General features: G+C 37.7%; 1 protein-coding gene and 2 gene segments (V, D, J or C); all 3 read right to left on the bottom strand.

Moving 5' to 3' along the window:
- The window catches only part of LOC115772146 (Ig kappa chain V-III region MOPC 63-like), an 85,511-nt gene extending 73,317 nt beyond the window's left edge, over positions 1-12,194 (bottom strand). Inside the window, 2 exon segments of the V gene segment in view lie at positions 11,636-11,934; positions 12,027-12,194. Of these exon segments, the coding sequence occupies positions 11,636-11,934; positions 12,027-12,078 (351 nt within the window).
- Positions 361-9,559, bottom strand: slc1a8b (solute carrier family 1 member 8b). The gene is made up of 11 exons (XM_030718125.1): positions 9,189-9,559; positions 7,807-7,886; positions 7,268-7,483; positions 5,141-5,183; positions 4,821-5,034; positions 3,958-4,057; positions 2,394-2,627; positions 2,040-2,234; positions 1,822-1,956; positions 1,597-1,735; positions 361-1,077 (listed from the first exon to the last, which is right to left on the bottom strand). Exons 1-11 carry the CDS (start codon positions 9,351-9,353, stop codon positions 931-933), a joined length of 1,668 nt encoding a protein of 555 aa, XP_030573985.1. The 5' UTR covers positions 9,354-9,559; the 3' UTR covers positions 361-930.
- An 850-nt stretch (positions 12,195-13,044) lies between the features above and the next one.
- Positions 13,045-13,653, bottom strand: LOC115772150 (Ig kappa chain V region 3547-like). The segment is given in 2 exon segments: positions 13,045-13,470; positions 13,584-13,653. Coding segments are annotated over 2 exon segments (360 nt in total).
- Between the last annotated feature and the right edge of the window lie 396 nt (positions 13,654-14,049).

Genomic DNA, 14,049 nt, shown 5'->3' with positions numbered 1-14,049 from the left:
ATTAAAATGTCTTTGCGGGTTTCAGTCAGCCACAAAACCGACACTCTGTCTTTTAGGTAAACCCTGACAGAGTAGCTTTTTGAAGCCAAAAGAGGGATTTCAGACTTTTACTAAATCTGGCCTTAAATATCATGACAGCTTTGATCACTCACTTTGTCTTTATTAACTTGTATGAAACACTCTTAAAGTGATCATTACATTTCAACCATTTAAGATAACTGTACATATTTTATTTCCTCTCCTGGAAAAAAGAAGTGGAGGAGTGTTCCAGCAGGACTACACCTCTGGTCGAATAGTAAGATAATAGTCACTAAGGTTAGTTATTAAAATAAAAACTCACAGCATTGGTATGCACCACGTTTTTATTAGAAATTAACAAAATTAAAAGCAGTAGTATAAAAACACAAATTATGTTATAATTTCTGTGTTCTATGGTTATGTCAGTATATGTGTTGATGTTGCTTTAATATTTATCCACAAACACCTTGTCTAACAGAGATGAAGCTACTGTTCTGTTGCTCTTTGTTTATTAGTATATAACTTTCAAGTCTGTATTGTCAAAATTGAGGCAATGTTAAGGCATTTTAAAACCTAGACTGAAATCAGACTGCAGTCATACTTCATTAGGACAGGTCTACTGTGGATGTATAACTCTAATCTCCATCTAATACGTGACATTGCAACACATATTGATGTCTGTATGTGCATTCAGACATTAAGCATATTTAATAAAATGCATTTCATCACATCTTTCTACATGCAAAACTGAATAGAGACGTGTAGTGTAGTGTATCAAGTAATGGAGGTTTCTGCATGGCACAGGCTTTGACTGAACTTTTAGAGCCTCAGGTAATGCCTTTGTAGGTGAGTCTACACACTGTAGAAGGCATCCTGTAAAACTGTCCATCCTGTCCATCCTGTAAAAGTGTTTCAGACTTGGCAGAGATTGTAGCAGGGCACCGGTTTCTCCAGCACGCTGTCTCCATCAACCTCAAACACATAATCACAGCGATGTGTGATCAGCGGAGCATCAGACAGTGCTACGCTCTGATTGCCAAAGGAGATTACTGTGTCTCTCTGTAGGGAAGACAACAATGATAGGGCTACAGTTAGTTTAAAGGTAGGGGGTGTTGGGGATGAGTGATGTGCCAGGGTTTATTACAACATAAAGCAAAATACTGTACATGTCATCAACTATTTGGTACAAATATATACACCTACAGCTGTGGTGACTTCATGTCCCATTGCTTAGCAGCACTAAGAGGGTTGTTTCAAATTTTATCCAGAACCAAATGACTGCACATGTATCAGAAGTTAGTGATGGTGGTCTCTGCCTGTTCATCTTATTAGGGCTACTGTATTCTAATGGTCATTAAACCACATCTTTATTGATATATATTGAGGTATATTAATATAAATCTCATAATTAAGGGGGAGGTTGTGAAGTTAAAGATAAATACCTACAAAGTTAGGTTGTAGACTCTTGTGTATAGTTGCTTTACCATTCATAGGACAAGACAGGATTTGGGGGGATTTTTAAAGACCTTTCATGTACAGTATGTGCACTTTGATCTAAGCAGAAACTGTACTCCTTACCCTGCCTTTATCGGCAGCAGCAGACACAGCAACAGAAGTGGAAGTTGCTGATTTTTCAAAGTCCTTCTTACATATATGAGCCATAATCCCAGCAGCTAAGGCATCACCCAGAACATTGATCATTGTCCTGAACCGATCCCTGATGGAACGAGAGAGAAAAGGTTATTCATAAATTGACCAAATAGTAAGACCTACTCAAAAATAATAATTTTTTGTGTCACTTACAGCACCCAGTCAATGGCCACAATCAAGGAGATGTCAGCAGGTGGTAAACCCACAGAAGTCAGGACAATCACCATTGTAACCAAACCCGCTTGAGGTATCCCAGCTGCCCCGATGCTGGCCGCTGTTGCCGTTATACTGATGAGACAAGAGCAAAGATGTTAGAGGTGTAAATGAAGAAATGCCTCAAGGGAGCATCGATTTTCAGTGTTTATTCTCACCTGATAGTGACCAGCTGGCCAAAGTCTAAGTCATACTCATTAACTTGAGCTATAAAGATGGCTGCCACTGCCTCATACAGAGCTGTTCCATCCATGTTAATAGTGGCTCCCACTGGAAGGACGAAGCGAGCAATTTGCCGGTCAACTCCACAGTTTTCCAAGAGACACTTCATAGTGATTGGCAGTGTGGCTGAGCTGCAGAGAAGGAAGACAGAGGATATGACAGGAGGTTACGGTAGTTATCAGGCTTCAGTGTGAACCATGCACAGTTAAAACTGTTAGAATGTCCCAGTCAGACTTGGCAACATCTACACGGGTGGTATATAACACATAAAAATGCTTATTTCCTTTTACCTGGAGGAAGTGGCCAGTGCAATGACAAGAGCCTGCAGCAACCCTCTAATGAAGACGAATGGATTTTTGCGGGTAAATAAAAAGTAGAAGAGAGGCAGCAGGATGAGGCCATGCACTAAAAGACCAGACAGGACAGTGATGAAGTACATGCCCAGCTTCTCCCCCAGATGGGCCGGGTCGTGCATGTCCAGGATCTTTCCTGCCACCAGGAACACAATGCCGAATGGAAAATACCTGCAAAGAGGAGAGGATAGAATTAATTACATTAATACACTTGTCATGCATGTTTTGTATGACATGAGTTTATGAGCAAGAATAACCTTGTTAGTTATTGTTAATGGTATAAAAAAAAGAAACAGGAAATGAGAAATAGAGTTAAACCCTAGTTTTAATCATCATAGAATACATTCAATAATTAGGTTGTAATTCTGGAAGGAAGCATCATTATTTTCAGTTCTGTTTTTGACCCATTGTTTTTAAGTTCAGTGTTTTCTTTCTTTTTAGCTTGGTTTTTGGCCTTTACCACCTCCAGATGTAAATATCTGGTGCCCCAGGATGTTTACTGGTAAGTTGCTATCTGTACTATGTCTGCCATTTGGCAAAACAGGTTCTGTAGTCTTGGTTTTTTATAATTTATTTTTGATTTACTCAACACAAAATGAGAATGGTGAAAATTACCAAAACAGTGCATCAGAGAACCAGACAGCTAAACAATGAGCTGAAACACTGTAAAGCTGAGGGAGCTGTTAACTTTGATTACAACTCTCTTATCAGTTCTCTTTCAAATTTATATATTTTTTTTTCACAAAAATAACTTTTAGTTAGTGTAATATCATGTATCACACCAAGAGAAAGAGGAAGTCCTGCAATTTCACAGATGGGCATGAAGCAAATCAGAAATATGAATCTTGAAAATATATGAGAGCATTTTAGAGGAAAAGTTCTTTTCTTTGTGTGTGTGTGCGTGCGTACGTGCGTGTGCACACATGCGCGCACATGTGTTTAAAGGAAAGGATTTACATCATGATCTTAACCCCAAACAACTCCTTTGGGATTATTTTAGACACCAACTGTGAGCCAAACCTTGTCATCCAGCATCACTTGCTGACATCACTAATGTTCTTCTGTCTGAATGGGAGTAAATCCCATGTTGCATGTTGCCAGGCGTCAGAAGAGCGGCAGCTGTTATAACAGTAAGTTGATGCTCATTTGTTTGGCTTTACATGTTTGAAATCACATAATATACACATGGTTAAAATTAGTGTTTGAGCTCCAAGATATATTTGGACATACATTGTATGGCACTGTCTACAATTCCAGTCATGATAGTTAGCTAAAGAATCCTCTTTGCTCCATTCACACAAATGTAATCTAAGAGTCAACTCATCAGCTCCAATGAGAAGCTCTGAGGTCACTTCAGATACAAACACTGAGTCTTCCTCGAATTGCTGTGAGATCTATTTTTAGGTGTAATCTGGCTCTACTGTGTGAACTTTGTGTAGTCTTTTATTGGATGCATGTGTTTGAAAGAGAGAGGGAGAGAGAAGAGTGAGTGCAACCTTACCACATAGCAGCATTAATGATCTTCATGACACACTCGTTGATGCACTGGCACACGTTGACAAGTGGTGCTCCACGTTCTCCCATCTTACCCAGCAGCAGACCTGAGAACAGACAGCAGAGTCACATGTTTGTTAATAACAATGTATTACTGCAAATTAAAGCTGGTCTCCAAACCTTTTAGCTTGTGCCACAGTGGAAAATAAATAATTTAAAAAAAAAAAAAAAGAAAGAAAGAAAGGAAAAGATTACATTCCTTGTTTTCTTTCAGGGATTTTTTTTTTTTTCGGCTCTTCTATCATTATTCAGTCAGAGGGTGAAAGCATTGCTTTTTTTTTTTTATAGTAATAATTGGTTTAGCAGAGCTTTGTTATTTACTTCCTATTAACTGTCTTTTAACTCCTTAGATTTATGTCCCTTTCTGGAGAGGATTCTACAACCAAACTGTGTATTTGGTAGTAGCATAGACTCCACCTTCACCATATACTTGAAATCAGCAAAAGCGCTGATGAATGAGAAAAAGTAGGGAAGAATCGCATCTTGTATCAGTTGGATGTTGATTACATTTATTTTTTTGAAACTTTAATCACATTATGCTGATTAAAGAGAGTATTTCTGATAACAAAAGTCATGAGCTCATCACTTTCTGAACGGAGACATGCAGAGAGGTGACATGAGACAGCCTGGCAATGCAAAAGTTGTTATGGCCTATAATATAGTGAACGAATATTTGATAATTTATCTATATTCAGCGTTTGACTTATTTATTAAACTGTTGTTGAAATGTATAGAACTTTAATAGGCTAATTTAAAAATCCCATGTTTATAGTTAAATAAAAAGTTAAAATTTTGTGATGATTGTCTTACCCATAGTGGCTGAGAAGATGACAATCCCCAGCACATTCATGCCCTTGCTTGTACTGGGGACAATTTTATACTTGATTTCGGGTGCAGGGGTGATCTCCAGGAAGACTGGATGGCCCAGGCGAGGGTTGTGGTAGTCGGGCATGACATACACATAGTTGGCCTGAGACACTTTTACATCTGTATTCTGCACAATAGGTACCAAATCTGTCCGGTACTGGCATGAAATGAAAGACACATATCTTTTTTAGGATATCTTGAAATTTGAATTAATAAATGGTGTGGTACAGTCCTCAATCAGCAGGTCCATGTTGTCAACTCACCTGCTGAAAAGTTGCTTCGATTAGGTTTGATGGGATCATGTTCCTGTAATGAACAATAAAAATTAAAAAAAAGTTATATGATCATATCTATAACATAATACACAGTTCAACCAATGGCAGCAATATAATTTTTAATTGTGTGTGACTCATGTCATTTTCCCATGAATAAACAGACTCTGGAATAATAGGATGAAAAGCTTCATAACACCTACTAAATGAACCTGGGTGACAAGATAGCTTTCTTGACTTTTTAAAATTTGAATTGTATGTTTGAAGAAGCAATGTACTGCTGTTTGGGATGCCTCTGAGGGAAGAAAATTAGCCTCAAGTTGTTGTACAGCCTTACAATATGGTATTTGGCTCTTAGGGGGTTGTTTTGATTGTTGGGTTTTGTAAGGTAAAGACCCTACAATATAAAACACCTTGAGGTGACTGTTGTGATTTGGTGCTTTATAAATAATCTGAATGTAATGTAATTGAATGTAATCGAAAATGTAAAGCAGCTTAAAATCTAGTTATTTTTAATTTAGACTTTGTTGTATGAATATGATATAGATAGTATATAGAGGACATGCAATTTATTTCACAGTGATAAAAAAAGGTTTATAATAAGATAACAGAATAATGATACTGTAAAACTTATCATTAGAGCACAGTCTCATATTTATTTACAGTAGGAAGCTGTTCATACAATGTAAACATGAAAAATAGATCAACTTACAATATACTGTTATTGTTAAAATGAGCATCTAGTATAAAACAAAAAGCACAGTAGGCAGCTTTAACAGTACAATGCTACCTCCATTTCTCTTTTTTTTATTTTATCATATTTTTATTTTTACCCAGTGGACAAATATTTGACACAATGTATGTATAATGTATAAATATCTCCTTTACCACTGGCTGCGCTCATTAAAACTGAAAAGTAAATAATAAGACTTGTGGATTTATTCTAAGAAGTGTCAGAAGGCCAGCGGTTAAATTTTCACACACTATAGCAGAACAGAGAGACTGCCACATGCAAAGGTTGTTGGAAGCAGAAGGGGTGGCGCCAACATCATCAGACTGTTTTTATACAGCGTACGTCAGTGACACTGGCAGTGAACACATAAGACGACTGAGATGCGCACTTCGCCACGGCTCTCCAGTTTAATCTGATTTAAGAATAAGTGGATCTTTGACATGAATGGCCCTTCAATAAGCCTGAGCCTGCACACTACAGTACAGTCTCTGTACTGTAGTGTGCATAGTCACTCTGATAGAGAATCTGACAGGGTGACTCTGCACCAGGACCTTCTAAGAAAGTCTCAGCTTAAAGGGTCACAATCAATTCTTTCCCTATTCTTAGCCAAATTGTTGCTAGGGGAATGACACTGCAACAATCCTACAAGCATTTTTACTTATTTTTATAATTTACCTAATAAATACAATGCTAAAATAGCCCCACTGAATTTAATATCAAATGTGAAGTAATATTTTGATGTATTCCTGTCTTAGAATAGCCTACAGATTTCTGTGAAAGGTCTGATGTCTTTTGGTAAATGTAACTTAACTGAGGAGATTTTGTAATTAGGTAGGTTTCTGTTCCAGTGGTGCAAAGGGGATTCACAAGGTCTAAACTGAATTTGTACTAGTTTCTTTAAGTGTTAAGATTTAGATGGCAAATCTTCATTCCACTTTGCACAGTTTTTAGTGTGGTATTCATTTAATAATAGGAAACAGGTATATGAGAAATCACTTTGACAAGAGCTCTAAAAGCTGATCTTGTGAAATCTATTAAAACGTACATAAGAGAAAAAGCTACCTAAATACATAATTATTGTTCCGCTTGCAGCCTTGTTTGTGTTCATTCCAATATTTAGTTATTTTGGTGGCTACTTAAGCTCAGAGTTTTACTGCATAAATTGCCATGACATTTTTTCCCAAAATGAACCCTCCTGGCACTACTACTGCTTTTATCCAGCATTTAAAATTTTGCTTATTCAGTGAAATATCATAAGATATATTAGATAATCTCTGGTGCCACTGTAGAAATGACATTTGTAAATGCCAGAATGAATGGCATGGATCATGTGGAGTGTGAATGTCTGAATGATGGCAGTCTTCTGTGCCTGTGTGAAAGTTCACCTGATGAGGTCCAGCAGAGCATCAGCAGAGGTCATAACAGGCCCTGAATGTGTATGGTGACCGTCCTTCTCAGAGCCCGTCCCTGGGTGAAGGATGATTACCAGCACTATACCAACGATGACAGCAATGAAGGTTGTCCACAGGTAATAAGTGATGGTCAGGACTCCCAGACGACCGCTCGCCTTTGTGTCCATGGCTGACAGGCCAGACATAAGACTGAATGGGAAAGCAGAAGAGGTGTGATTATGGATTAACTCTTGTTAGCTTTACAAAAAGATTAGAACTGAAGTAGTTTTGAATGCATAGTTTGGTTTTCTATGGTAGATTATTGCAGATTATTAACAGATGCATTTTAACTGGTGGTGTTACTCAACACCAGCCACAAACTAACTGCTTTTTTGGGATATTTCAAACTGAAGAGATGTGGAATAAGAGGAAATATGACATGCAACAAGTGTTCCAGACCAAATTTGACACCAGGCATGTTTCTTTTGAAGAAACAGTTTCCCGCAGATATATATTTGATCTAAAAATCTTACCTGGAGGTGATAAGTGGCAGGATCAACATCTTTAGCATCCTCATCAGCAGTTCTCCAGGGAAGGAGAAGTAGATTTTTGCCTGTTAAGGGGACAAATAATTAAAAGCTGAGACTGAGTTCTGAGCTTTGTTGTTAGCATTTTTTTACCTGCAATGGACTCGCCACACAGTTAAAAAAATAAATCAATGTTTACAAATTAAGTGCTGTAAATTTGAATGAAACATTCACAGAATATGCCAGCTGTTATAGTGTAAGATGAGGACTACACCCCTGGACAGGCTGCTAGTCCATCAGAGGGACAACACAAAGAAACAGGCAACCACACACTGTCACGTCCACACTTAGTGGAATTTTAGGCTCACCAATTAACCTAACATGCATGTCTCTGGACTGTAGGAGGAAGCTGGAATACCTGGAGAAAACCCACGCTAGCACAGGGAGAACATGCAAACTCTGCTCTTGTATAAGTCACATGTAGATTAATACCAAATTCATGATAAAAAAATGCTATTCATTTCACAGACTCTTTCACTGATCATCACATGGAAATAAAAATGTATTTTTTAATGGGTTTACTGCCCTCAAACAAGATTACACTGATGATCCACGCTGGACACATAAGCTACCTGCTCCATTTAAGAGCATCTTACATCACAGTGACTGCACGCTGGGAGTGTATAACCTTGAAAGAGACATTTCTAAACATCAAACTAAGTTCATGAATACTGGGGGAAAAGAAACTTTGATGAGAGAAATTCAGCATGAAATGGCATCAAAATAAAACTAAGAGTTGTTCAAATAAAATATGCTCTAAACCTGCAGTGAATTTTCAGCTGCTACTGGAAAAAAAGCTACATTTCTTGAGCCTGGAGATTTTACTTATTTATTTTAAATTTTGTGGGTTAATTTGACTTAATTTTTCTTGCAGATGCAAAAATCAAACAAGTAATGATTTCACAAAGCTGCATTTTCTACTGACTGGATGGAGTGAATCAAAACACAAACACTGTGGGCTGTAAATTAAAAGAATAAGAAATTCCATAAAGCTGATTGAATTCTGGGGTAAATTACATACACAAAGTTATGTAAACCACTATTAATAATATAATAATAATAAAAAAAGTATACTGTTTAATTGTTCATGCTCATCTTCTCCTCACACCTCTGATCATTGTGTTCCTTCTCATTATTGCATAACCAACCTCAACTACAGCTTCAGCGGATGACATGTTAAGAGAACACGTTGCCTCTTAATTCTCATCCTAACTGTTGTGTTAATGTTTACATATTCACGACTATAGTCTAATATAATGGTTGTCTATCAGAGCCTAAGTGAGTCACTTTGTCTTTGTTTGAATTTCTTTCTATTCATTCATCCATACCTGTGTCGAGAGGTTGAGTGACCGGAGTACAAATCCAAGCACACATCCGGTCACCACCGCAAAGACCGAGAGTGTCAGCAGACCATTCCTCTTGCAGTAGTCCTTCACGTACTCCCTGACTTTCACCGACACTACATTTTCTAACAACTTCTTCACACATTCCATCCTGATTCAGGCTCCGTCGATATCACAGAAGATCCCCCCCCACCCCCCTGGCTGACAGCAGATGTCCGAATGTCTTTATGAGTGAGAAATGTCAGCATGTATCCCTCAAGATCCAAGGCAGAGGACAGCAGGTGAAACTGAAGAAATGTGGGTCCTGTTTAACACTGAGGAGCTCATTCAGTCTGAGGGAGGAAATGTTGACTGACTTATTCCTGGTAAAGCAGGACCTAAAAGGATTATCCCTATCCCATGCTAACATAGTCTCCTTTACAGACACTCAGGCTTCTTAAAGAGGTTAAAGTCAAGACTTTGGCACAGCTCATTATGCGTTACCTGTGTCCAAGCCATCCCATTCACAAAACAACTTCATGCACCTTGTCCTCTGCAACTTAAACTCTAAAGTGGACATTTACTCACATGTATGTAATTAAATAATTCCACTATACTTATTATCAGGGCAATATTTACAGAAATAAATTAAAAATATAATTAATTGCAAAGTGTATTTTAAACAAGAGAAAACATATTTCTACTCATTAACACAGCTGTTGCTTTCTTGTTATAGAAAATGATGATTTGTTTTTATTTCATAGTGTTCTGACCTGTCCTGTCAGGATTATCGGAGGCCAAAGGTCAAAGGCACGACACCAGCATTAGCGCTCACTATTCCGGAGCTGGCCACTCACTGCCGGTGACGTAAAACTGTGTCATCCATTCACGGGTCAGGACATACACTGGGTAGCTTTAACGTCATGATTTGTCACTTGGCACAGAAAGCAGACTTAAATTAGTAAGTTAAAGGCTGTGAAGGAGAATGTGTTTGGATGACTACTGCCAGCTGGTGATACCAGATTTTTTTTTTATACATGACTAAATAAAGAATTCTGGATAATCTAATGGGAAAACAATTATTTTCTTAGGCAGCAGGATACGATCAATACCATAGAGAACTCTTGTGTGCCATTGTTGTCCACCATCACTGCTGTCAGTCTGTTCTTGTGTGGTTTTTTTTAATGCAGTTTTGGGTTTTTTTTGTTGACACCTGCTGATGCAGTTACTCCAAGCAGACCTGGAAAGACAATATCTGCGATATCTGCCTACAGCACCTGTAACCAATCCAATAACATTTAATCCTTGAACAATGCAGGTATTAAGATTAGCACATGGAACAGAAGGAAAACAAACTACTTATCTGTTTATCTCTGCTTTTAAATCTTAATCCAGTCATAAAGCACATATTACCTTCAGATTTAACACAAACATTAGCAAGCAATAACTCAAGTTTATTATTCTCATTAAAAATATAATTTTACTTAAAGATTTACAGAAACACCTTTGCTAAAACCTAAATCACTGTCACACACACACTCTCACACAACCCCAGATGGCTGTAATATGCATTAATAACATTATATGATATTGTCAAATGGGTCACTAGCATTGAGCATGCAGTTTTCAACTTGACTTTTCAGCTTCTCTCAGAGTTTCAGACCCCTTTTCTATTAGCCATTTGTAATGCCACTGTTTTGGTTTTCTCTTGCTGCTCTTGTAGTGTTGCTTCAGATGCAGCACTGTAACCTTGGAGCTGCTGGGATTTTTATTAGATTTTATAAGTTTTGGCCACAAACTTAAGTAGTTTAAAATTTCTCATCAAATATGTTACAGTTTGTTTTTCATAATCCTGCCAATAACTAGTGTCAAACCTCTTAAAAGTGTGGAGGATAGCAAGTGATCCACTGGGGGACAATACAGGAGTGACTTTGCCAGACAGCTCCAGGCCATTCCAGTTGTGACTAATGAAGATTGTGGTTTCTGCTTTGTTAGCTGACACCTCTTTGTTATCCAGCAATAAATAAATATTTTACACATTTTTAAAGCAATACAATTTGGATGGGTATTTATTGATGTCGATGGTAGAAATTATGACAGTTCAAATTGTCTAAAAGTAAATCTTTGCAAATCTTTTAAGTTTCATAACTTTACTTTTAGATTACATTTGAAAAGGTTACATAGACTGCAATGCTGTGGTGTCCTTAAAGCATTTGAACTCCTTTCACAGATTAAAATGTCGTTTTAAATGATCAGAATCAGTCTCAAAGATGTAGTTTAGTGTGTTTATAAATATGAAACATATACTCAGTGATGTTGCTCACTCAGCTGTGTTCAGTGGTCTGTGTCAGAGTTTCTTCCTCTTTAACAGCTCAGTGTCTCTGTAGTCTGACTGAGGGAGGTTTTTATATGACTGAAAATCACTGTGTGAACACATCAGCGCTGTTTATTACATGGATGCTCATACAGTAGTAAACTGCTGCATCTTCAGACTGAACACTAGTGATGGTCATAGAGAAGTCAGAGCTGCTTCCACTGCCACTAAATCGAGCTGGTGTTCCTGAATGTGTTGTGCTCCCTTGTTTTATTAGGAGCTTTGGAGTCTGTCCAGATTTCTGCTGATACCAGGACATACACTGTTTACCAGAACAAGTTGCAACATTTTGGCTGGTTCTACAGGTCAGAGTGACAGTGGATCCAGGAGTAGATGTCACTACTGGAGGTTGAGTCACAGTGATCTGACTGCTGCATCCTGCACACAAAAACAAATCATTCATTTATCAGCAGAAATAAATGAGAGAAAAAGCAGCACATCATGTTTGAAATGTTGCTGAGTGAATGAACCTGTGAAACAGCAGCAGGTCAGCGTCCAGATGAGGATGGTGATGAGAGTCATGGTGGTTTCTGCTGTGTTGACTGACAGATCTGAGTCATGCAGTGTTGAACTCACAGGACTATAAACCTTCTCAGCTCACTGGAGGATCAGCTGATGATGCAAAGCCTCCTCTCTATGGAAATGATTTCTCTGCTCTCAACACACAGAATGCAGCATAAAACACACAATCACAAAGGATATTGTGTGGATTTACACTGATTATGATCTTAATAGAATTGAAGAATATATTTACATTGGAGGTGTATTTGAAGATTAAACAATGAGGTATTTCTTCTAAATGTAATTAGTATGAAGTCTGTATAGTCTGTATAGTCTTCAATATAATGAAATCTGATGTAGATGAATTGCATATTTCAGCTGTGCTTAAAATTACTCTATTAGTCATTATTAAGAAACATTCTGTTTAATTAATCAACTGCCAAAACTGTGAAGCACTCTGTTACAAAGACAGTAAAAACAGATAATAAAAAATTCAAAATTAAAGCAAAATTTAACATTTTCTTTTGATTTCTAGGGAAATCGTTGTAGATACAAAATAGACTAAATTTTGCTGCAGTATTGCAGTAGCAGAGGTTTATTTTTTAACTGTTAGTTGCTTGTTCAAAGTGAGTTTTTTTTTAATGGCCACTTAATGAGTTTGTCTCACTGTGGAGGACTTTTGGTGGAGGAACTCAAAATCATTTTGAGTTACTTTGAACAACATGTAGCATTAATAATATTTGTTAAATGCTTAACTTGATCAAATTCAGTCTTATCATTTAACCTGCCAGCCTTGATTCTACTTGATTCTTTATTAGGCTATTAATAAAGTAGTGGTGAGTGAAAAAAATATGGAAATTGCACATCGGTTTCCATCAGTGGACTCATTCTAGCAGCAACCGTGTTTTTGGAAAGATAAAAAACATGGCTGCTGCTTAATTATGCATATTAAGCATGTACAAAACTGTATTTCATTTACTGGGCCTGTTGTGTTTCTACTTGATGACTATTGTGTTCAGTGTACCAGTTATTCTCATCACAGTCTATACACCAACACTCTGCACCTGCAGCCTTCAGCCAAAGGTTTTTGCACAGCTCTGAATCACTGTGTGAGCACTCCACCACTATGCAGACCCAGACAGTAATAATCTCCAGCATCTTCAGCCTGAACACCACTGATGGTTAAAGTGTACAGTGAACCCGATCTTCTACCACTGAATCGAGAAGGAGCTCCTGAGAAGCGAGTTGATGCCCCGTATATAAGAAGCTTGGGAGGCTGTCCAGGTTTCTGAAGGTACCAACTGAGATCAGCACCAATATCTGAGCTCCCTGTGGCGCTGATGGTCACAGTCCCACCTGGACTGACAGACTTGGATTTATCAGTTTGAGTCAGAAATTTATTGGCAGAAGACTCTGAAATAAGAAATACATTAAAAATCTTACCAGTGTAGATTCTGATGAACTAAATCATTTAAAATCAACAGATGAATTTAACAAAGTTACGATAAATGTTCAGAAATTCTCACCTTGACTCAGAAAACCCAACATCACAGTTAAAATTGTTAGCAACATCATCCTGATGCAGTTTTCAGTGTGAGTACATGAAGACAGTTCAGGCTCTCACTGAAAAGAGAACTTAAATTCTAAAGTGCAGCGATGCATAAAATCATGCAAATGAGAAGTAGAAACTTTTGATTTCCTGCTTTCATGTTTGCGATTTTATTGGCTTTGCAAGGTCCCTCATGGAAAGCCTCAGTCTTTTCTCCTATAAATAGTCACAGACTGCCCTCTGCTGACAATCCACATTCACAGCAACTCTGCGGTAAATGTCCACGATCACGTAGTTCATTTATAGTTTTTCTCAGTTGCTTTGGTGCAGTTCACACACCAGGGACGTGATTTTCACCACTCTGAGTGCAGTAATCAAAACAGTCAATGCGTTTTACATAACACAGACTCACTTGGGCAAAAGACACTAAAACAAAAACAAAA

Source organism: Archocentrus centrarchus, chromosome 22 (genome assembly GCF_007364275.1).
Source record: "Archocentrus centrarchus isolate MPI-CPG fArcCen1 chromosome 22, fArcCen1, whole genome shotgun sequence".
NCBI lineage: Eukaryota > Metazoa > Chordata > Actinopteri > Cichliformes > Cichlidae > Archocentrus > Archocentrus centrarchus.
The sequence above is the reverse complement of the archived record's forward strand: the minus strand, read 5'-3'. Positions and strand labels throughout refer to the sequence as shown.

Excerpts from the sequence above, each read along its gene's own strand:
- slc1a8b (XM_030718125.1), bottom strand. The coding sequence starts at position 9,353 with ATGGAATGTGTGAAGAAGTTGTTAGAAAATGTAGTGTCGGTGAAAGTC. Across the intron at positions 7,887-9,188 it reads CACTCAACCTCTCGACACAG|GCAAAAATCTACTTCTCCTT; the intron begins GTATGGATGAAT and ends TCCCCTTAACAG. Across the intron at positions 1,957-2,039 it reads GGCCAGCTGGTCACTATCAG|TATAACGGCAACAGCGGCCA; the intron begins GTGAGAATAAAC and ends TTGTCTCATCAG.